The sequence below is a fragment of the Tenrec ecaudatus genome, chromosome 4, assembly GCF_050624435.1.
Source record: "Tenrec ecaudatus isolate mTenEca1 chromosome 4, mTenEca1.hap1, whole genome shotgun sequence".
Lineage (NCBI taxonomy): Eukaryota > Metazoa > Chordata > Mammalia > Afrosoricida > Tenrecidae > Tenrec > Tenrec ecaudatus.
This window is the reverse complement of record NC_134533.1, coordinates 67,468,253-67,490,865: the sequence shown is the minus strand read 5'-3', so window position 1 is coordinate 67,490,865 and position 22,613 is coordinate 67,468,253. Positions and strand designations below refer to the sequence as shown.

General features: G+C 38.2%; 3 protein-coding genes across 3 annotated transcripts; 1 reads left to right on the top strand and 2 right to left on the bottom strand.

Moving 5' to 3' along the window:
• Positions 1-5,226: 5,226 nt before the first annotated feature.
• LOC142445894 (olfactory receptor 52A1-like) lies at positions 5,227-6,171 on the top strand. The gene has a single exon (XM_075547763.1). It carries the CDS (start codon positions 5,227-5,229, stop codon positions 6,169-6,171), a length of 945 nt encoding a protein of 314 aa, XP_075403878.1.
• Positions 6,172-11,875: 5,704 nt separating this feature from the next.
• LOC142446864 (olfactory receptor 52K1-like) lies at positions 11,876-12,820 on the bottom strand. Its single transcript, XM_075548600.1, has one exon. The coding sequence runs from the start codon at positions 12,818-12,820 to the stop codon at positions 11,876-11,878; it is 945 nt and encodes a 314-aa protein (XP_075404715.1).
• A 5,839-nt stretch (positions 12,821-18,659) lies between these two features.
• LOC142446863 (olfactory receptor 52M1-like) lies at positions 18,660-19,604 on the bottom strand. Its single transcript, XM_075548599.1, has one exon. The coding sequence runs from the start codon at positions 19,602-19,604 to the stop codon at positions 18,660-18,662; it is 945 nt and encodes a 314-aa protein (XP_075404714.1).
• Between the last annotated feature and the right edge of the window lie 3,009 nt (positions 19,605-22,613).

Below are 22,613 nucleotides of genomic sequence, written 5' to 3'. Positions count from 1 at the left end.
CGCTGCGTGTAGCACCGATTTGTCCTGCATGCAGCACTGTCTTAGGGGTCAGGCTGCCCACTGGGAGGACAGTGTTGCCCTAGAAAGAGTGAAGGCGTCTGGGAAATAGCAGTGGCATGTGAAAGGAATGAGAGGGAGAAGAGAGAATCATAGTAGCAGAGAAAGAAGTAAAGAGAACAAAGACAGAAAGAGGAAAGAAAAAAAATAGAATAAAGAAAAAGAAGGGGGAAATACCCATGTGTGTGCACTAAGATTGGCTGTGATGGTAAAGAGGGAGGAGGGAGAGAAGGAGGAATTAAAGAAGACGAGTTAGCTGCTCCCTGATTGCTTGAATGTGGGGCCAGAGGGATTTAGACCCTGCCCCACAATGGCAGGTTGCTGTGCCCTTTTAATGCCGGGATCCAGCGGTGCTTGGCTGAATTGCCCTAGTCGACGAGATCGCCTTAGAAGTTTGATGGGGGTTTCCTCAGCAGTGCAGTGCGATACAGATGTTCGTCCCAGCTGCTTTGTGTGGTGTACAGCAATCCCAGAGAGGGCAGGCTGGATTTCCTCCTGCTATTTGGGTTGATTTTCCCTAAGAGGAGGGTTGGGACCTGGAAGCCAGTAGTGGCATATGATAGGAGAGAGTGAGAGAGAAGAGGAGAAAGAGGGGAAAAGGATAAAAAGAGGGAAAAAGAAAGAGAGAAAGAAAAAAACCCCAACACAAACCTGAGCTCGTTGAGACTGACTGTGGTGAGATAGATAGAAGTTCTAGTGAGTATATAGAGAAGAAATAGAGTAGTAGGTAAGGAGATAACTGAGACTTGATCATCTGTCCGTGAGGCTGGAAGAGTTCCAATTCTTACTCAAGGTAGCAGGTTGGTATACTCGTTTGAGGTAGAGTTCCACAGATGCTGTGTGGGATTACTTCAAAGGCAAGTTCATACCCATGGCCACGTGTCAGTTGAATGCTGGAGTTCGCTGGTGTACCTGCCTTGTGCTGTATGTAGCACTTCAGCAGGGGAGGAGAGGGGGGCTCGGGGTTGTTCCTACAGCCTCGTCTAGGGCCGCAAGACAGGCAGGGCCTCCCCAGCTATGTGTAGAATCACTGAGAGGGAAGCTGGGCTTATTGTCCTATCTAGTCTGCTGGTGTTTACTAGATCAGAGGATTTTATTTTTCATTTCTCCCCCAAATAGAATAAAATCAAATGAAATTGTTTCCCATAGTCACTGGGTTGCAGCTCAGTGCTGTTTAAAGCTGACACTTGTTACAGGGGCTCTTAGTTATGCAAAAAGGCTCCAGGTCCTTTAGCTGTGTTCTGGCATTCCTTAGCTAGGTTTCTTCTTATACTGATTTATGTTAAGGGCCTCCCGCCTATGTGCTTCTTGGAGCTGAGCAACCAGACTTGGGTTTGAGTTTTAAACCAATAATATATATTTCACCCTTTTTTAAATGCTTGTGATGTGCTCCGATTTGGGGGCTGTCGGGCTCCCCTCCAGAGGGGGGACATCTAGCTTATCGGGGGGTGGGGGGGGTGGGGGGGGGAGAGGGTGTTTCCTTTTCGGCCAATTGGAACTCAATTTGCTCCCTGAACTCCTTCCTTTCCGCCTATTTTCTTCCACACTGCGATCTAACTGAGGTAAAAATCTACTTTTTCTTCTACTCTAAATTATTGTTACCCGCCACCACCACTCCCCTGGCGGTGAGCTCAAGGCAGCCAACCATGCGGAGAGCTCCAGTGTAGGGTTCCCTTCTTGCCTGGGATTTTGTCTCCTTTTGACTCTCTGCCTACCGAAATCGCTGCTCCCAGCAAGGGCTCACCAATGCTAGAGCGCTTTAGAGTGGTCTGGGTTTGCTTTGTGAGTTAAAATCCCAACTCAAAAAGGAGTTCAGGGGAGACCCTGGAACCCTAGTCCTAATTCCAGGACTCCACCTCCCTGTTTCCTTCTCCTTACCTCCCAATTTTCTGGTCTGACAGCAGGAGCTCCGGACAGGTGAGTCCTATCTGGTTGCCATTTCCCCTCCTCCCCCTTTTTTTGTATTTTTAGTTCCGTTTTTGCAGGCATATAAGGTGATTGAAATTACAATGACTTGTTTTGGTCACTAATTTTGAAAGTGGCACTTGTGCTTTTGAACAGTTTAAAGAGGTATTTTGCAGCAGGTTTGACAACACAGTATGTCATTTGTTATGTTGTCCACTGCCTTCATGGACCTTGCTTTGGGATCCAAGTAAAATGAAAGTATAAAAGGGGACATCAAATTGCTTGTAAAAAAAAAGTCATTAAGATTTTTCCCATTTTCCATGGCTTTTTTGAACCCCTTCATACAGTGCAAACTAATTTTAACCTTAAGCTGAACGTCTGGCTTATAAAGCTGACTGAATTATTGTATGTCATCTTCCTCCTCTTAAGAATTCTTCATATTTTAAATTTTCTTTCCCTGCACTCCTATAATCTCAGAAAAGCAAATCATAATTTGAGATGTCCGGGTTCTTTACCTTAAGTACCTGTTGGCTAATTCCTTGGGGATAACTTCTCGGTTGATAATTGAATATATTCTGCTTGTCCTTGGGCATACACTGTCTCTTGCTACGGAGGCTAGGTCTCAGAGGTATGGGGACTTCTCTGTGTGTCTTCTATAGCATTGTGCTGGGATTGGCTTGGACTCATAAAGTCTGACAAAAGCAGTACCTAAAGGCAAGTGATAACAGCAATTTAACTAGAAATACCTTCTCAAGATTCAAAACCCAATAGAAAAGACTTATTCTATTTATTGTCCTTATATTACATCTTTCATGTTGCAGTTATTACATTCTGTCTCTGTGGGTGAGTTTGTTTTGCTGAATTGGAATTTGTATATGGTGGAGGGTCTTTACATGTAGTACGGTTTAGGAAGAAGTGGAAAGGACAGAGAACCAGAAAATCTTAATCCTTTATCTCTCAGTAACAAGCTATCTTTTGGCATACCACTAACCTTCTCTGGACCCAGATTTCTTTATGAACAAAATGAGAAATGGACTAGTGTCCTGTTATTTGGAGCGGGAACAAATCACAGGCAACCTAATACCATCTTCTTAATTGTATCTGAAGAAATTAGTGGTGAAAATAAATTAGAACAGAATTTCCAGGCTCCCTTTTATAAACACAGTTATTTTACATTGTTTGGTTTGTAAAACTGAGATGTATTCAGCATTTGGAAGTTCTCTCTCTCTCTGTGTGTGTGTGTGTGTGTGATGTGCATGTGAACATGATTTGAATAGGGGAATTTATAAGGTGTGGGGAACAAGTCCACCATAGCACATTCTAATGCCTTGTACAGCTTTAGCATATTATCCATAGTAGTATATAATCTATAGTCACAGAGACCATAGCTCATATCCAACTCCCTGAAAAATAATCTTCATTTTAGAGGCATTAAATATTGTATTTTGATCACCTTTTTGTATATATATTTTTCTTAATTAAATCACTTTTATTGTCATCTCTTCCATTTGGACACTGGAAATGAGTAATTATTGATCATAGATGGCTAAGTTGTACAAAATGCACATTTGGTTCTAACAGAAGCTATTTTAACCTACTTTTTAAGACACTTGAAATTCTCATTAATGCTTTTCCTGTGTATTCACTAACATTTTAAGAAAATCTCTAATTACTTCTTTATTGAAAAGGAAAAATTCATTAAAATGAGTAATATTTATGTAATCCAACAAAATGTGCATATGATTGGAAGTAACTTTCTTCTTATTTGTCTACTTACATAGATTAAAATAATACAGATCATTCACATTTATAAAACTATTTTATAAATTATTTCCTCCAGACTTTCCATCATTTCTGACATTAATTTTACATCTCAAAAATCCAATTGTGTACCTCTATTTTAACAGAGAAGGTTCAAAGTTATCTCTGTTTACTCTTTTCCATACTTTGAAGAAAATCCTTCACATAGAGAATAATTTAGTTTTCATGATAATTCAATGAAAAACTAACATTGTTGACCCTCATTTATAGTTGAAATTCCATTTGAAGTAAATGATAGTCACTTTTCGAATGTTTGTTGTCTTTTTAATCCCAATCTCATGATTTTCACCTATAGTAAAGAATCTTAAACTAGCTCTCACTTTTATCCTTAGATTTTTAGGAACCTTAAAAACTTACTTAAGATACTCATATATAACTTTTTTAACTCCTTTGAGCTCTATTTTTTTGGCCAGCTCATGCCACTTTTCACAAGACATTTTCATAATGTCAGCAACCACTCCTAGAGAATCCACCATTGTCCTCATTCATTATTTTATTTATATTTAAATTTTAAATAGTTTATTGGTACACACTTCACATTCAATGCGATTTAATCATTCCATCATATGGAGGAGATATGTTTAGTCATCACCAAAATAAAATTCTGAATATATTCTTTTTGTATCTATTGTTGTTAGCTCCTCATTTCCCTCCATCTTCTCCTACCCCAGGCACTTCTTTCAAAATGTACCTAATTGCTTTTGTCAGTATTCTTTTATTGTATTTGTCATGGTCTATTTACGTTTATGACTACATAGGCTTATATAGCAGGATCCCCTTGACCCATCAACTATTATTATTGTTTGTTGCTGTCAAACTGATTCCAATTGCTAGATATGCTTTGTAGAACTAAATAAAATACTGGCCAGTCCTGCTCCATTCTCACCATAGTTCCCATGTTTTTGCCCTTTGTTGCAGTCACTGTGTCAATGCACATTATTGAGGGTTTTCCTATTTTACTGTGACCTTCTACTTTAATGAGAATGATGTCTTCCAAGGGCTGACCCTTCCTGATACCAAGTCCAATGTTCATAAGATAAAGGCTTGCCGTCCTCATTTCAAAAGAGTGTTACAGAGTATGAAGATGAGTATGCACAGAAAATTTAATGCTACCATCTCTGACACAGTCTAAGAATATTTTAATGACTAAGGTTTAGTGCTCTTAACAAAGGTTTTAATTTCTATGCTTTGTACAAGGTAAACATCCATTTTCCTCTAACACACACACCTCAATTGGATTTGTAAAAATATTTTGCAAAAACGTATTTTCATAATTCCCTTAAATAAATATCCAAATACTCAATATCACATGGTAACATTTTCATTCAAGTTTTTAATTCATATGAGAAAATGAGGAATCAATTGCCCTTCTCTTTTCCCATCCATATTTTCTCTTTGACTAGGTATCAGAATCAGTAGTAAAGAAGGCATTCACTAGGCTCAATGGGATTCAGCAACACATCCTATCTGAATCCCAGGACAGTGATCCTGATTGGCATCCCTGGATTAGAGCACGTGCAATTTTGGATTGGATTTCCCTTCTTTGCTGTGTGCTTGTTGGCTCTGGTTGGTAATACCTTCTTACTAATCATCATCCCAACAGAACGCACCCTGCATCAACCCATGTACATCTTCCTGGCGGTACTGGCAGCCACTGATCTAGGGCTCTGTATATCCATTGCTCCAAAGATGTTGGTTATTTTCTGGTTTGCCTCTTGCTCCATGGCATTTGATGCCTGCCTTACCCAACTCTTCTTTATCCATGCCTTGCAGGGTATGGAATCTGGCATTCTTCTGGCCATGGCCTTTGACCGCTATGTTGCCATCTGTGATCCATTGAGGCACACATCCATTTTAACACCTTCTGTTTTAGTTAAGATGGTGGTGGTGGTAGCAATCCGGGCAACAATACTTGTTGGCATTTTACCTATTCTACTAAAAAGATTGCAACTTTTCCAATCTGTGGTAATTGTTCATTCTTATTGTGAGCATATGGCTGTGGTCAAACTGGCTGCTGAAGACGTCCGTGTCAACAAATCATATGGGCTTTTTGTGGCATTTGCAATTCTAGGTTTTGACATGATGTTGGTTTTCCTCTCTTACATTCTGATTTTCCGAGCTGTTTTTCGCCTTCCCCAGAGGGAAGCACGACTCAAAGCATTCAACACTTGTACTGCTCATATTGTTGTATTTCTTGAGTTTTATATCCTTGCTTTTTTTTCCTTCTTTAGCCATCGTTTCGGCCATGTGTCACCCTATGTCCACATTCTCTTGTCTACCATCTATCTACTTGTGCCCCCAGCTCTTAACCCCATTGTCTATGGGGTAAAGACCAAGGAGATCCGTAGGCGGGTAGCTCAGATTTTTATTTTTAATACCCAACACTGATCTAACATTTGATATGTCATGGAGAAAAATATATTTATGTATTTAATATGAAGACCCCTTGCATTATGTGTAAATTTGTAACTATTTTGCTGAATTTTTACATGATAATAGAATTTATGTTCACCAAGCAAGAACTTATCATTGGGTGAGAATAATGTATGCATCTCAAAGATTTTCCATTTTGTTGCCATTATCCTTACATTTATTTTTTCCTCCCTTATATTTTTTAGTTCCTGTATTCTTTGTTTATGTGTGTAATGTATCTTACACATTCCCAAGTGGAAGTTTATGCTTTTAAAGTATAACCATGGAAAGACACATTCTACCATCTCAAAAAGTTGACAGTACAGTAAAACATCATTAAGGGACAGATGTATTTTGCTGCAATTCAAGCAAGGAAAAACAGAAACATCCACTAGGCCTGCTGTCTTAGTGGGTTGTGCTTTGGGCTGCTACCTAAAAAGGCAACAGTTAGAACTCACCAGTTGCTCCATTGAAGAAAGATGAGGTGTTTTGTTCCAATAAAGATTCATGGTTTTAGAAACCCACAAGGGAAGTTCAACTATATCTGATAGGGTCACTATAACTTGCAATCAACTCAATGACAGACACTTTTGTTTTCTTAGAGAGAGTAGAAACAAGGAGTAAACTAATCTAGACTTTTAATAGGATAATTAAATACCATTTAAAGGAACGCCTGACATACATGGTATTTAAATAGTTCCTTTGACTTCAAAGGGTTAGACATTATTCACCTTATTTTTAATTCCTGTTTCTAATCTATTAAGAATAGAACTCATGCAATTTATAAGGCTCACTCAATTTTCATCAGTAACCAAAATATATAATTCATTCTGCAGTAGGGGAATATGTATTAATAGCACAATTACGTGCCACTTGAGATCATTGATCCTTGGGATCACTGAGAAATGTGAGTTAAAATTTTAGCCACTGCTTGTAGAATAAATATATATATATTTATAATGATAAATATATATGACTGAGTAATAAATATATATGTCTCAGCATACAAGACCAAGAGTCTAGAAGCTAAAACCAAGAACTGCAGAGAAACCTAGAATCATTCTATGAATCTAATCCAGAAGCTAATAGCATATGCTTACCTGGATTCAGAATTCTATAAGCCAATGACTGATATGTTTCACTTTTATCTCTTTCTGGGAGTGGAAACAATTTTGAAGTCTTTCTATAGCTGTATTCCCACAGCATGAGCAGTATGTGCATGAAGGAGAAGGACTGTTCACTTAACTGATCCCTGTAATTAACAGCTTAGAGAGAGTAGAAGTATTTTATTGGAACTGCATGCAAGGAGCCATATTCAATAAGGTTCATCTATATCTGTAGCTAATTTACCTATACCTATGCCTTCGAGTCAATTTTCACTTACTGCTATCCTGTAGGGCAGAAGAGAACTATTGTTTTGGGTGAAGCTATAAATATATGTAGGGGCAGAAAGCTCTGGTGGGTTGAACTTTATGACCTTGTGATTAACAGCTCAAAGCATAAATTCTCGACCAATGTTGTAAGGGGATACTATAATAAAAGTTCAGGGGAGGCACAACTGGATGGTATAAGTTAGAATGGTGTGAATTCCATAAGCACAGTATTATGGTGCATTAAATTTTTCAAAAATAGCATAGTAATATCTTCTGAACATGACCTTCCCTATGCAATTTACAAAAAGTGCAGTCTCTTTTCCAATTCCTTTAATTTGGGATATTATGTCACCGTTTTATAAAATAAAATACTCTGAAGATAATACTATGCCAAATCTCAGTAATCTGACTCAGAAGCTTCTCCTTGAAGATTAAAAGAAAAAAAATTCCTTGTTAATTTGATAGCAAGAGCTATGAAGCACCAGAATTGTCAATAAAGAAACCATCGTAGATTTCTATCATTGTTGAGTTTTCAGCTGATAACACCACTTGTGACTTTTTGTCTTGAAATGGTGAGGGACCTCAAATCAAACCACTCAGCTCAGCCAGTTCACTCACAGGAACTGTGAAAGATAATAACAAAATGAAACGTTGGGGTATTTGATTAACTCCCTGTTTAAGGGTTGCTGCTTACACAGCTAAATAAAGTTTGTAATGTTAGTCCCTCACAACAGGAGGGAGAATGGGAGAAAATGGGGAGCATTGAGCTTCTGTGAAGATTGGTAAACACATTGGAATTGGAGAGTGATGATGGTTGAACAAAATGATGAACGTAATCATTGTCAATGAGTTGTATTATATTGAAAAGGTAAACATATTACCAGAATTTTCAAAAAGTCAAAGAGGCTTTCTTCCAATGGGAACACAGTGATCTACTGAAGGATACAGAATTATCCATAAATGATATTCAGAAGGAGAGTTGAAGGATTATCATTCTGAAACAAACCCAGATGAAGGGGGACATTAGTTAGGAGAACAAAATGCTCTTATTCCTTCCTGCCTTCTTTCCTTCTTCCCCTTTTCCTTTAATTAATTTACTGGAATGAGCTGATTTGCACGTCTACAAATTGCTTACATTCAAATTGTCTCACCACAGCAGCTAAAGGAAATGGGACTTTAGAAACCAATACTTACTCAACTTGTATTACATGCCATGGAAGTCTCCAAAAACAATAAAGTGAAATGAAAATTCACTGCAATCTAGTCAATGCTGACCCACAATGACCCAATAGAACAATTTGGAACTATCCTTGTGGGTTTCTGAGACTGTATCTCTTTTTGGGAGTACAAAGCCCCTTCTTTTTCCCTCAGAGAAGCTGGTGGTTTCAAACTGTCGACCTTTCGGTTAGCAGCTCAATGGGTAACCACTGCTCACCAGAGCTCACTACAGAAATGCTGGCTACCACAAAGAAGAAGGAGGAATTCATTTATGTAGAAAAAGGTCATGTGAAAAGGCAAATATAAGAGACGGTGTTCTGTGTAAATGTTGGACTGCTACCTGCAAGGTTGGCAGCTCAAATTCACTAATCACCATACAGAAGAAAGATGTTGCTGTCTGCTCCAATACAAATGTATCACCTTGAAGACTTTATATAGCATGAATACAACCATGACTTGATAAATGTGGGTTTTTTGAAGATGTGAGATATCAGAGAAGGTTTAATAGAGAAAATATTAAATGTGATGAATCAAAAAGTGGAATAAGTGTATGTTGTAACAGTATTCCTCAATAGGTGATTTTATATATATATATATATATATATATATATATATATATATATATATATATATATATATATATATATATATTTTAAAGCAAATATATGTCCCTGAAAATTGGTTCAGGTGAACTATAAGGAGACTACTTTGCATGTGAATTCATAGAATTGCATAGATGCATCAGACATATGTTCACATATGAACATGCTTGTGAATGTTTATATGCAGATCTAAAGTGATCTATATGCATGCATACCAATGTGAGTAACATATAGTGTGAATAAATAATTTATGTGTATGTATATTTGTGCCAAATACACCTTGGGATATATATACTATGATGATTACCTGGTAGAGGAACGAGCATGTTTTATACATCTAGATCTTATAATTTATTTATGTGACTTTTCAGTGTTTAAAAAATTAAATGTAGGTTTAGCATCTGCTTATCTCAGTGAAAACCCCAGCATCTGAGCATGGACTTTTGCTTCAGTAGCAATAGCATTGCAAGAACAATGGCAATGCAAGCATACAAATAACTGACTGAAATAAACACACCGCCAATGAGTCGATTGTTAATTATAGAAGCCTTACATTTAGTGTAGAGCTGCTCCTAGGTTTTGGAGACTATAAATCTTTACGGTAGGAGATGGCTGATTGACTTGAACTGCTGATCCAGCAACCCAGTGTGTAACAGGGCAAATAAAAAATGACAAGACCAAAGAAAACCCATGTGCTCTGTGAGTACAGGGAAAGAATGTTGGATAGTGTTCAACTCTAGGCTGAAAAAATGGCAAATTAAATAAAGTGTCTTTGACATGGGAAAGATTTTGATTGAGAAACCTTACAAATAGCAAGGAGATTTAACCACTGTGGCAAGTGATGGTTCATTTTCTTTCTAAACATAGTATTCAGATTAGGTTTAATTCTTGTCTGTACTATGGGTTAGTGAGATTAAAATGCTTGCGAAGGCAAATTGGAATCAAGCAATGTCATATATCCATGTTGTGCCATAGAATTAGAACTTTACATATAGCAGCAGATTTTATGTGGACACAATGTTCTTTCTGTTTGGGAAACACAACTCTAGGTACAGCAATAAAAATATCTTTGAATAGCATGGCTATAGTAGATATGTAGACTAGTTAGAATAATTTTGCAATACAGAAATTGAAAATGAAAATGATCTATGGTAAGGCAAAGATAGTGAAAATGAAGTGGAGTAAGCTTATTAAAATTTTTAAGAAAAATCTTGGCTATCAATTGAATAAACAGAAGGGAATAAAATAATTAAAATTTTATTTTAGATTTCTAAATTCAACTCAAATGAATAGAGGACAATCAGGTTGGTAAGGAGACTAGAAGTTTAGTGCATGGTGCCTGTGAACTTCATGAGGTAGTTACAGACATAACTAATGATTTTAAATACAGATTTGAATGCCTTAAAATGTCAGGAATATGTAAGATTATGTCAGGAATATGGAAAAGTAAAGCAATGGAATTGATCATTGTTATTTTACATCTCTAAATGTTCATTTATATGATGTCTGCATCTCAGGTCTAATCTACTACATAGCTGGTGCCATATTATGGCACCAATAGCAGCAAATCCCTAAGACTATCTTTTCCTATTAAAATTTTAAACAGCAAAGGAGAATTCACTATTATTGCTATAGTAATGGATATTGAGATAGTTCATGTTTATTGTGACAACCTGGCTGATAAACACATATGGGGTTATTTGAAGGGTAAGAGGGATAAATGGTGCCTTTCTAGTTCTTGAGTCTCCTGCTTTGTGGTGGTCGGACCAGGGTGCAGCTGCCTTAGCCAGTTCCATGCTTCAGCTGGCAAGCCTCACTTCCTGCAAGACATGCCAAGGAAAAGCTGCATGGACCCTATCCTGATGCAGCCCTGGGTGCTGGAACACCCATGTGGAGACCCCCATCAGCGCTGAGATGCTTACACATTCACCGACACAGCTTTTCTCCTGCAGTTGGCATCATTGCGTGTGTTTTGTGAGATGGAGGAGGAATTTGTGGATTGATGTCAGACATATGGGCTAATGTTGGACTTGTGGTCCTGGACAACACTGGGTTGGGATGTTTTTTTGATATGCACTTACCCTTTTTATAAAACTCTTTCATACAAATGAATTTCTGTGGATTTGCTTCTCTAAAATACTGAGACTAACAGAGGTAGTTATGACTTTATTTTTATTAACATCTTTTTCCATGATACATACTTTGTTAGTGAAGTATTAAAATAAAAAAGAACAAATATAAGCAAAATACACTGGATGATTATTTTTCCATCAATCTTGAGAGTGTTTACTGAACTGTGTTTTTAACCTCAACTCATTTAAAAGTATACTTCTAAATTAAGCAATGTATACAGTTAGACCATTGCACCAATTGAAAATAATATTCTTTCCAAGAACCCACAAATCCAGCAGACGTCATCCCATCTTCAAACTAACATAATCTCTAGATCCACACCCCCCTAATGTTTGTCCACCTAAGGTATCAACTTCAGTCTTTATGGCAGTGGAAGAACCGCAGCACTCTTTCCCTCATCTGTTTAGTTCGAGCCCCATAAATTAAGGGATTGACCATGGGAGGCACCAGAAAGTATAGGTTGTCAATGATGATTTGCAGATGAGGAGCCATGTGGTAGCCACAGATCTGTGCCAGGACAGAGAAGACAACAGGACAATAAAAGAGAGCAATGATGCAGAGATGAGAGCCACATGTGCTGAGAGCTTTGCCCCGTGCCTCCCAAGATGGTATTCGAAAGACAGCCCCAAGGATCATCCCATAGGAAAGAATGATAAAGAAGAGGTCAAATCCCACTGATGGTACAATAACCATGATGCCATAGATGATGTGATTAGAAATGTCTCCACAGGCTATTTTTACCACAGCCATGTAAGCACAGTAGGAGTACGCAATAACATAGGTTTGGAAGCTGTCCAGTCTTTTTGTCAAGATGGGTGCTGGAGTCAGCACTGCCACTGCCCTTGCCAGAACAGCCAGTGCCATCTTTACAAGCATGTTGTTATCAAGGATTGTTGTGTATCTCAGAGGGTTCCAGATAGCCACGAATCTGTCAAAAGCCATGGCCAAGAGAATCCCAGACTCCATGACATAAAAAGAAGGAATGAAAAACATCTGGGTGAGGCAGGAATTAATGTTGATTTCCTTGGCGTCCATCCAGAAGATAGCTAGCATGCGGGGCACTGTGACACTGACCAGGGACAAGTCAATCACTGATAACATTGCCAGGAGGAGAAACATGGGCTCATGAAGACTCTTCTCCTCCCCGATGATATATAAAATGGTGACATTACCAATGATTGTAATAATGAACACCAAGAAAAAAGGCACAGAGAACCAGCCATGGGAAGATTCCAGACCAGGAATTCCAGCAAGAATAAAAATTAAAGGCTGGGGAATTGAGTTGTTGCATGAGGTCATCCCCAACTTGAGCTCTTCAAAGCCTGGTTCCTAGGGAGAGAGAAGCATGATGCTTTGAAATTACTGCATCATTTCCACCGAAAAAGGTGATCTATAGTAATTTATAATTATGATTGTGTTGCATAAACTAAAATCAAGTGAATGCTGCGGCTATTTGGAATTTGGGGGAAGATTTTTCGAGTTGACTGCATCTGCAAATCAAGCAAAGGGGCGACTTTCTGCTCCTGGGATCAGTTACGGTCTTGGAAAATCACAGTGGCAGTTCTGCCCTGTGTGTCCTAGAGCGTCGCTATGATGATGCAACCACTTAATAGCGGGGAGTTTGGTTTTAGCTTGGGTTTAAATCTGAAAATGGGAAAAGCTGCTTCAGGAATGAATTCTCACTCAAGTAAGTGTATTGTTTCAAGTCACATTTAGTTGTGATATTGGTTACTATTCAATTCATGTAATTTCATTGTTGTTGTTGTTATCATCAAAGACAGTGGATCTTCATTTTCAACATTTATGGGTTGACAAGAACAAGATAGAAATGATTGTTTTCACACACGATAAGGAAACAGATTTAATTATTCCTAAAATCTCAGATCCTAGGATTGACCTTGGTGCCTAGGATTATTCCCTGAAGTGCTTCCCCAGTCCTGCCAAAAATTCCCTGCCATTGAGTCCATTCTAACTCATAGAGACCCTTAAGGACAGGGTAGAATTGTCCCTGGTGTATGTGCCTAATTGTAACTCTTTATGGGCCTAATAGCCTCATGTGTCTCCTGTGGAGTGGCTGGTGGCTTCTAATGTCAACCTTTTCAAACTCGTAACCAGTAGGCCACAGGGGCTCCTTCCTGACGTAATTTTGACAATGGAGTTAGAAAATCTACCAATCTTAAAGAGGAAAAGTGTGGCAGTAAACACAAAACAATAAGTAATACAAATCTATTAGTTGACAGAACTGGAATTCTATAATGCCTCGACATATAGGTATTTAGAATTAACAGCAATCAAACCAAACTCATTGCCATTAATTCTGACTCATGGTGACCCCAAGTCAAGGTAGAACTATTCCAGTGCTTCTCTGAAACTGTACTCTGTAGGACTAGAAAGTTGTATCGTTATCTCCCATGGAGCAGTTGGTGAGTTTGAGCTGCTGACCTTTCAGGTGATAGCTCAACATGGAACCACTATGCCACCAGGCCTCCATTTAGAGTTAAAGCATGGGATTATTCAATAAAGTTTAATTGAGGAGTACATAAAAGTAAAAACCTGTGTTTACAGGTATTTATTTGTTTTTATATGGGGAGTATGGTTATGGGTTAATATTTAATAATAAATTATTAATATTCATAAGTTTCTTCATTTAAAAGGGAATTTATTGTATTTATTAAACATTTTAACATACAGAATTATTATGAGTAGAAATACTTGGTAGAATTAGGAAACTACAATAGAGTTTGTAGATTATACTTAATATCATAAGAATAGAAACCAAATAAATGTATACTAAAGCAAAACAAAAATAAGGTTATAATAATAGTACGTATTATATTAGTTATATAAGTGGAATTAAATACCACAATGAAGATGAGATTAACTGATTCAGTTAGAAACAGTCCAGGAGAAGACTGTTTGTGAAGGTAATCATGCAAAAATGCAATTCAAGAAAAATCACTGGCACCCAGGCTTCTAGAGAGTAAAAGTATACTATGTATTACTCATTTAGGGATCCCTGGTCCCCGTATCAGGTGGTGATACATTGGGCTGGTATTTGGCAGATCCACAGTTCAGAACCATCAGCAGCTCTGCAGGAGAAAGAAGGGGATTTTCTACTCCTGTAGATAGTTACTGTCTCGGGAGCTCTCAGAAGCAGTTCTGTCCTGCCTTAGAGTCACGATGGGCCAGGACCGATTTTGTGGCAGTGAGTTTGGTTTTGGTTTGGATGCCACAATCCACCAACAACTCTAGGAGAAATCACCTGGTGATCTGCCCCCATAAAGATGAAAACAAAAACAAACCATTGTCCCTCTATTGTAACCCATTGTGATACAGGACAGAGTGTGGTTACACAATGTCCTGTGATCCTCATGGTCTGTGGTTTGAAACCATTCTCGAAAAAAGATTGCTGTACCCATAACCAGCGATAATCTTAGAAACCCAAGAGGGCAATTCTATCCTGTCCTGTAGGCATGCTATGCTTCATCATCGACTCAAATGCAGGGGAGATAACTGCTCCATGGGGCTTCCCTGGCTACAATCTTTACAAAGCAGCCTGACATATCTAACTCCTGAAGGGTAGTTGTTGGTCTGACTGTAGGCATTCTATTTAGAAGCCAACACTTCACCACTGTGCCACCAGAGTTCCTGTCATAAACATTACAACCCCTGAAATCATGTGAGGACTTTTACTATGTGGAATGGGCTCAATGGGATACATTGTTGAGAACAATAACAACAACAACAAAACAAAACTAGCCACATTTTGCTTTAGTTGTCGATGCATTTATATTATTAGTCTCTTTACTTATATAGATACTAACTAAATTCCACACTCTGGAGTAAATTCACAATTTATTTTTAACTTCAGTACATTTTTTTAAGTTCTTTCAGGGAAAACCCCCAAACCAAAATTGGGATTATATTATACAAAATATGAAAAGATTTTAAAAATTCATATTTTTAAATATTTAAGTTTCCCAAGTGAGTGGCTTATATGCTGAAATGCTACTCTAGCATTTATAAGTAATGCATTGAATTATTTTGGTCTATATTTTTAAAGTTTAAATTGCATTATGTATAAGATACCTTATACCCCAGGTGGAGTGGGATCATCAGGAAGATGGCAGGTCATAATGAAGAAAATAAGCAGTGGTTTTATATAAGACATCTGCACGATATAATCTCAGCCCTGAAACTTATGTGAGAATTATAGGAGCTTTGAACACCATGACAATGTTCTGTCTTAGCTTTCAGAAGCAATTGTCAACAAAAACTAACAATTGTGTCATATTAACTATAACTAAACTTAACTCCCATCCAGGAAAAATGCAGAAAAATTTTTATCACTTTTTTTTAAATGTCACTGAGAATTCTAAAGATTATAGATATCAGCTGTGGGCTTCACATGAGTTACTGACTTCTGTCTAGATGAAAATATTGACAACCTTTTCATCCCACCTGTCTCTGCATTCTAGAATTTTAAAATTTTTTCTACTTTAAAATTTTACCTCTTTCCTGGAGTAACTTCTGATGGTTATTATTCCTGTCACAATTAAAACAACTATGCACTTGAGATAGGCAGAATTATTGATGTGCAGAATAAGATGGAGATTCTGAGCTCAGGGCAGATTTATGCTGGAAAAGCCTGTCCTCCTGGGACCCTACGTAGCCAATAGGCTTTTTTTAGCTTCGATGTTCTACAGAAGAATCTCAGAGCCAATCATTCAGGGTAACACATGCTACATGTGAGTGAGATAAAATATTTAAAGATATTGTAAAAAATAACCTTTGGTGCGTTGTTTGAGATGAAAGTGCATTGCTTAGAAACTTTAGAGAATTAGAGACTCGCTGCAATGAGATTTAAAGAAGTCTGAGGTAATACTTGAGAGAACTTGGTAAGGTTCTGAGATAGGAAGAGCAAGGTCCAAGCAAATCTTTTTAAAGGAGGATTTTAAGATATATTGATATGAACAATCAAACTGTGCGTATACATCTCACTGTCTGAGTTGATTCCAACTTATAAAGGGACCCATAGGGAGAGAGCGGAACTGCCCATTGTGAGTTTCTGAGACTGTAACTCCACTGGAGTAGAAAGCCTGGACTTTCTCTTATAGAGCAGTTGGTGGTTTTGAACTGCTGACCTGGTGGTTAGCAGCACAATGTGCAACCACTATGCCACCAAGGCTCTCTGTTTATACATAGTGGCAAGGAAATTAGATGGCAGTGATAAAGGAACATAGGATATAAATTGGGAACTTAGATCTCTTGACAAATAGTGAGAGATACATTTATCTATATTCTTGCCTGCATTATAATTGGAGCCCTGGTGGTATAGTGGGTCACATGTTGGGCTGCTGATCAAAAGGGCAGTAGTTCGAAACAACCAAGCCCTCCACAGGAGAAAGATAAGGTTTTCTGGTCTCGTCAAGAGTGACAGTCTCAAACACCCACAGGGACAGTTCTACCTTGCTCAAAAGGGTCACTATGAATCAGACCTTATGGCAGCGAGTTTGGTCTGGCTATCTTTCTAATTTCATTAAATTGTTATGTCTTGCTCCTGCAGCAGTAGCTTAAATTATTTTAATTTCCAATTCCAGTGAACTCAGAGTTTCCACTGGAAAACAACTGAAATTCAGATTTTTGGTTTGATAATTGAGATTAAACTGAAATCATAACCAAACCAACTGCAAACAGGTGAATTCTGAAACCTAGATAGCATAGCACATAAAACTGCCCCATTCATTTTCTGTGGCTGTAAATCTTTATTGAACCAGACAGCCTTATCTTTCTTCCAAGGAGTGGCTGGTAGATTTGCCCCACTGACACAGTGATTAGTAATACGATGCTTCACCTGCAGTGCTACCAGTACTCTTTTTAGTGGAGCTAGAGGGATTCTGATTCACAAAAAAATGGAGAGAAACACAATTAATTATGTGTGTGTGTGTGTGTATATATATCTATATATATCTATATATCTATATATATACATATATATAAAGAAGATGTAGGAAGAGATTAAAAAAGGATCAAAGGAGAAACTATAGTAGAAGACTTTTATCATATAACACTAGGCTTAGATTCAATAGGAAGTGGAACCTCCATCAGTCAGAATTCCAGCAGGGCAGATCTACCCTGTCCTATAAGGTTGATGTGAAACAGAATTGACTCAATGGCAGTGAGTCTGAGTCTTTTGCTTTTATGCTAGTTCAGGAAACAAGTCAAAAGAAGCACAAATTTTGCGGGGGATAAAATATTTAATCAGCAACTTAATGTTTAAGTCTGTGGGGCATGGTGTCCCCACACTCAAGTAGGTCCTCAGAAGCCACTTTGTGATTGTGGAAAGTAATAAAGGCAGACAGACAGACAGACAGACAGTGGGCACAAGGGCTCCTCATCCCATGTCAGGACCGAGAGAGTGAATGTATTTTCCAGTGGGTATATATAATGCACTTACAGATCTTTCAAAAGGCATACACGTCATCCAGTGAACATATTACATAATTAATAGAAAATATCATGAGTGGGTAGCATAATAAACAGACAATGAAGGGAGTCACCATTTGATGGATCCCAATAGCTGACCTTGTGGTTAGCAGTCAAACATATAGCCAACTATGCCATCTGGACTCCTTTTTATTTTTTTGCACAATAGCTCTTATTTCTGTCTTTTTTTCAGTGTTGCTTTTGTTTTCCAGTTAACAAATTGGAACTGGCTGCTATTCTGTTTCTAAAAAAGGTGAAGTGCTACTTGGGGAAAGCGGCAAGTTCATGGAAGTTGTACCGTTCAAATATATCTTTGGAGAAAAGGACACCATGTAAAGTATAACTCGACCTAAGTATTTAGTACAACACAGACAGCTTAAATCAACCAGCGGTCACGTCCTCTAATTCAGGCCAGCTAGTACTACGTTGAATGCAGTAGGCTGACTTTCCTCTGGGTGAATGAAGTGAAGTGTGGGTGGGGCATGTGCTCTGTAACCAAAAGCTAGAGCTCTGCGATGCCACTTTCGGAACCAGCAGGTTTAATGCACCAGGAACAAGGCTAACCCTTAAGGCACCAACACTTGCATTGGTCAGGGTGGGACAGTGCTCCTTTTCTAGATTATCACATATTGTGCAAATGAGTTCACCATAATCAGGCAACTTTTACCCTTAGGGAACTAAGTACACGGTCTCGAATTTTCTTGGTCCTAATCCCATACACAATAGGATTCAAAAAGGGGGGCACCAAAAGATACATATTGGCAATGAAGATATGAATTTGGGGAGCCACGTTGTGGCCAAAGCGATGGGTGAGGAAGGTAAAGACGGCTGTAGTGTAGAAGACAAGGATGACGCAGACGTGAGAGCCGCATGTGCCCAGGGCTTTCAGGCTGGCTTCCCGTGATGGGAGCCCAAAGACTGCACGGAGAATGAGGACATACGACACAGCGATAAAAAAACCATCACAGCAACCAATGACGGAGGCCACACTGAGGCTGTAGCGCTTGGTAGCCCCTGTGTCCACACATGCCAGCTTGACCACAGCCATGAACTCGCAGTAAGTGTGGGCAATGATTCGAGTTCTGCAGTAGGGCAGCCGCCTCAGCAGAATGGGATGTGGCGAGAAGAAAGCCACTCCCCGGAGGACCACAGCAGCTCCCATTTTGGCGATGCGAGTGTGGGTGAGAACGGTGGCATGGCGCAGCGGATCACAGATGGCCACATAACGGTCAATGGCCATGGCCAGGAAGAAGCCCGATTCCATGGCGGTGAAGCTATGGATGAAGAACATCTGGGTCAGGCAGGCATCGAAGGCAATTTCATGGGCTCCAAACCAGAAGAGACAAAGCATGCGGGGAAGCGTCGATGTAGAGAGGACCAGGTCTGTCAGCGACAGCATGCACAGAAAGAGGAACATTGGCTCGTGGAGACTTCGCTCTGCTCTCACTACTGCCAGGATGGTCACGTTCCCCGCCACGGCTACCACGTACATGGAGCAGAAGGGGATCCCAACCCACACATGGAGGTGCTCTAGTCCTGGGATGCCCAACAGCAAAAACGTCATAGAAGAGGGACGGGAAGTATTAAAAGGAAGCATTTTATTTATTTAATGTTTCTTTTTCCTCTTGTTTTCTATTGATACTTCCAAACAGAGCGTTGCTGTGCAGGATGACTGCAATCTCGGACTGAAAAAACAGCAGACTGGTTCTGGAGGACCCTTAGTATTCTGTTGCTAAAAAATAACAATCCAAACACTAAATTGATAATTCGCCTACTGCCATACAGTTGATTCTTACTCATAGATATACTAAAGAATAATAAGAATTGTCCCATAATTTCTGAGGCTGTAAATTTTAAGTGAGCAGATTGCTTGATCTTTCACTCAGTAGCTGGTCGATTTTTATTGCCTAATTTGCAGTAATTTGGTCAACAATGAAGCCCTGTATCAAAAAGGCTCCTAAAATCCATAACATGGGCATCAAAATGAACTAAAACCAAGTTATTAACACCAGTAGCATATTGAATTACTGTGTTCAGAAATACAAAAGAGAGTGCATACATTATTTTATATAACCATAGGGACCACATTAATTGCCTTTCCTGTTAACTGGCTCTAAAGGATATTTTCAGTATTTGTACTTAATTTAACACATATTTATTAAGCAACTATTATTTTAAAATAGTTACGGCCCTGGTAATAATTAAGTGAACATATCAAATAATCTTCCCATGGATTGACTTAAGAAAAAAAAGTAAAACAATAATATGATTAAAAGTGATTGGAGCTTGGGGCATTAGACTGCTATATTTAAGCTGATATATTAAGGATAGCACTTTAAATATAATGATACTGGGATACAGTTCTACAAATTTGTTTTTAAAATAAGAAAAATTTCTGTCAACAGGAACAAATCAGAAAGGGTTTACAGAAATTAGTTAGTAATGGATTGGTAGGCGATGAAGTCAGTTTTTAGCATTGCCGGTTTCTTCATGTCTTCATTTTTACCTCTATCTGGTTTACAAAAAAAGTCCATTGCATCCACAATGATCTAGAGAATTTCATAAATTTAATTTTCTTCTGCCATAATTTTCTGACAGATATCTAGTTTTTCATTCAATATATGGGTTTGAAGCCTGTCATAAACAGTAATCCTATACATTTTCATATTTTTTCATATGTATCATATTGCAGTAGACTAGACATGAATCACAAGTCCTCTGGAATGCAATTTATTGTACACTATTTTTTACTTTCATTTTTCTATTTTTCTTCTTCTCAAATATTAGCTGCATAGCTAACATATTCTGGTTTACCTCAAGTATCTGATTCAGCATTGAATATGATAGGTGCACAGTAAATATTGATACCATGGATTTATGACTTTTCATAGATTGAAGATTTAAAAGACTATGTCTTTTATACAGAAAATCACTCCTTAACAGAAACTTAGTCCCAAGGATTTAGACTCCTCTCTTTAGGTTGCGTGTACATCCATGGCAACTTTTATGAAGCAAGACTTTGGAGAACTTCTCCTTTGAACCCTCAGTCAATATTTTGCTTTCTTCTTTTAGTGAGTCATGGACACATTACTAGGAGTGATCAAACAGAATCTTTGTGCAGCTTTCCTGGAGTTTTAGAAAGGACACAGGCTTTAGGTAGAAGAATTTACAGTCCATAATGTGAATGACTTGAAAATAAAGACTTGTTGTCTCACAGAAATGAAATAAAGGTAAAATCAAAGGACGCAAACCTTAGGAGTCACATATGGTTTGTGGTTCACTGATAATGAAAAGTTTGTGAGGCCTCCCAGCAGCACTGTGGAAGAAAAGGCCTTGGTATGTGCTTCTGTAAAAATTACAATTCAGAACACTCTACGGCGAGTTAGACTTTGGAGCACATAGGACACCTTGAGTTGAGATTGATTTGGCTACAAAAGAAAATACCAGCAACATACATTTTTTAAATCCAATAAAAATAAATATGGATGATAATGACTTCCTTAAATTTAATGCACTCCTTACTTTCCTAACCTCAATATTTCAGATTTAGGTAATTTCTCTGTGGAGATTAACCCTTACCTCTCTTCTTTTGTGCATCCAGAAACCTACATTGGAACTTGCAGCGGAGTTCATTGACTGGAGTCATAAATTGACTAGTGATGCCTACAGTAAGCAGTTACTCTTGCAGATTCCTGGATTTGGTGCTGCCAGTGGAGTTGATTCAGATGCACCGACCCCCGATGTGTGCAGAGTAGAACTACCCGAGAGGATTTTCAAGTTTAAGACCTTTCATACACAGATCGTCAGGCCTTACTTACTGTACTACAAAGTCTTAGGTTATAGCTCTTTTCACCTATCTTCCATAAAGTTCGCAGTGAATTCAGTAATACTGCCACTGGTTCTTGAAGATGGTCTTTTCATATGTTAAACACATCCTTATCAAGTTAAAATGCTTCCACACCAATTACACAGTTATCTTTACACATACTTGCCAGAATCTTGTAAATATTCTCCTAATATCATTCAGACTAAATATTTTTGTGGCTATTACATTTATTATAACCTGATGTTAGAGGGAAAAACTTTGAGAAATTCAGATATGGAGTTTCCTATGAGTTAGTATTCACAACAGACTTTAGTGGGTAATTTGCAAATATACTTAAAAAAAATAAACCAGTATATATACATAAGATGGATTAAGACTGGGCTTTCTACTGCTGTAAACAGTGAAAGTCTCAGAAACCCATGTCAGCATTGATTCAATGGCAGTGAGTTTTGGGTTGTTTTTTTTTTTTGACATAAATAAGTAATTTATGAACACATTACCCTGGGATGAATTAGTCCTATGAAAATTATAGCAGGTGATAAAATTGTTTGATGAATCAGGTGTACTTGCTTAAGTAAAGGGAGCTTTTGTATCTTTATAAAGCATGCTATTAAATTAAAATATTTAGACATCCAAATTTCTAGGTAGCATAAACAGTTAAGTTTTAGACGGCAAGTCAGAAAGCTTGGTGGCTCTGACCCTTTCAGAGACAGCACGGAAGACAGATGTGGTGATCTGTTTCCAAAAGTCACACCTTGAAAGCTTTATAGCATTTAACTC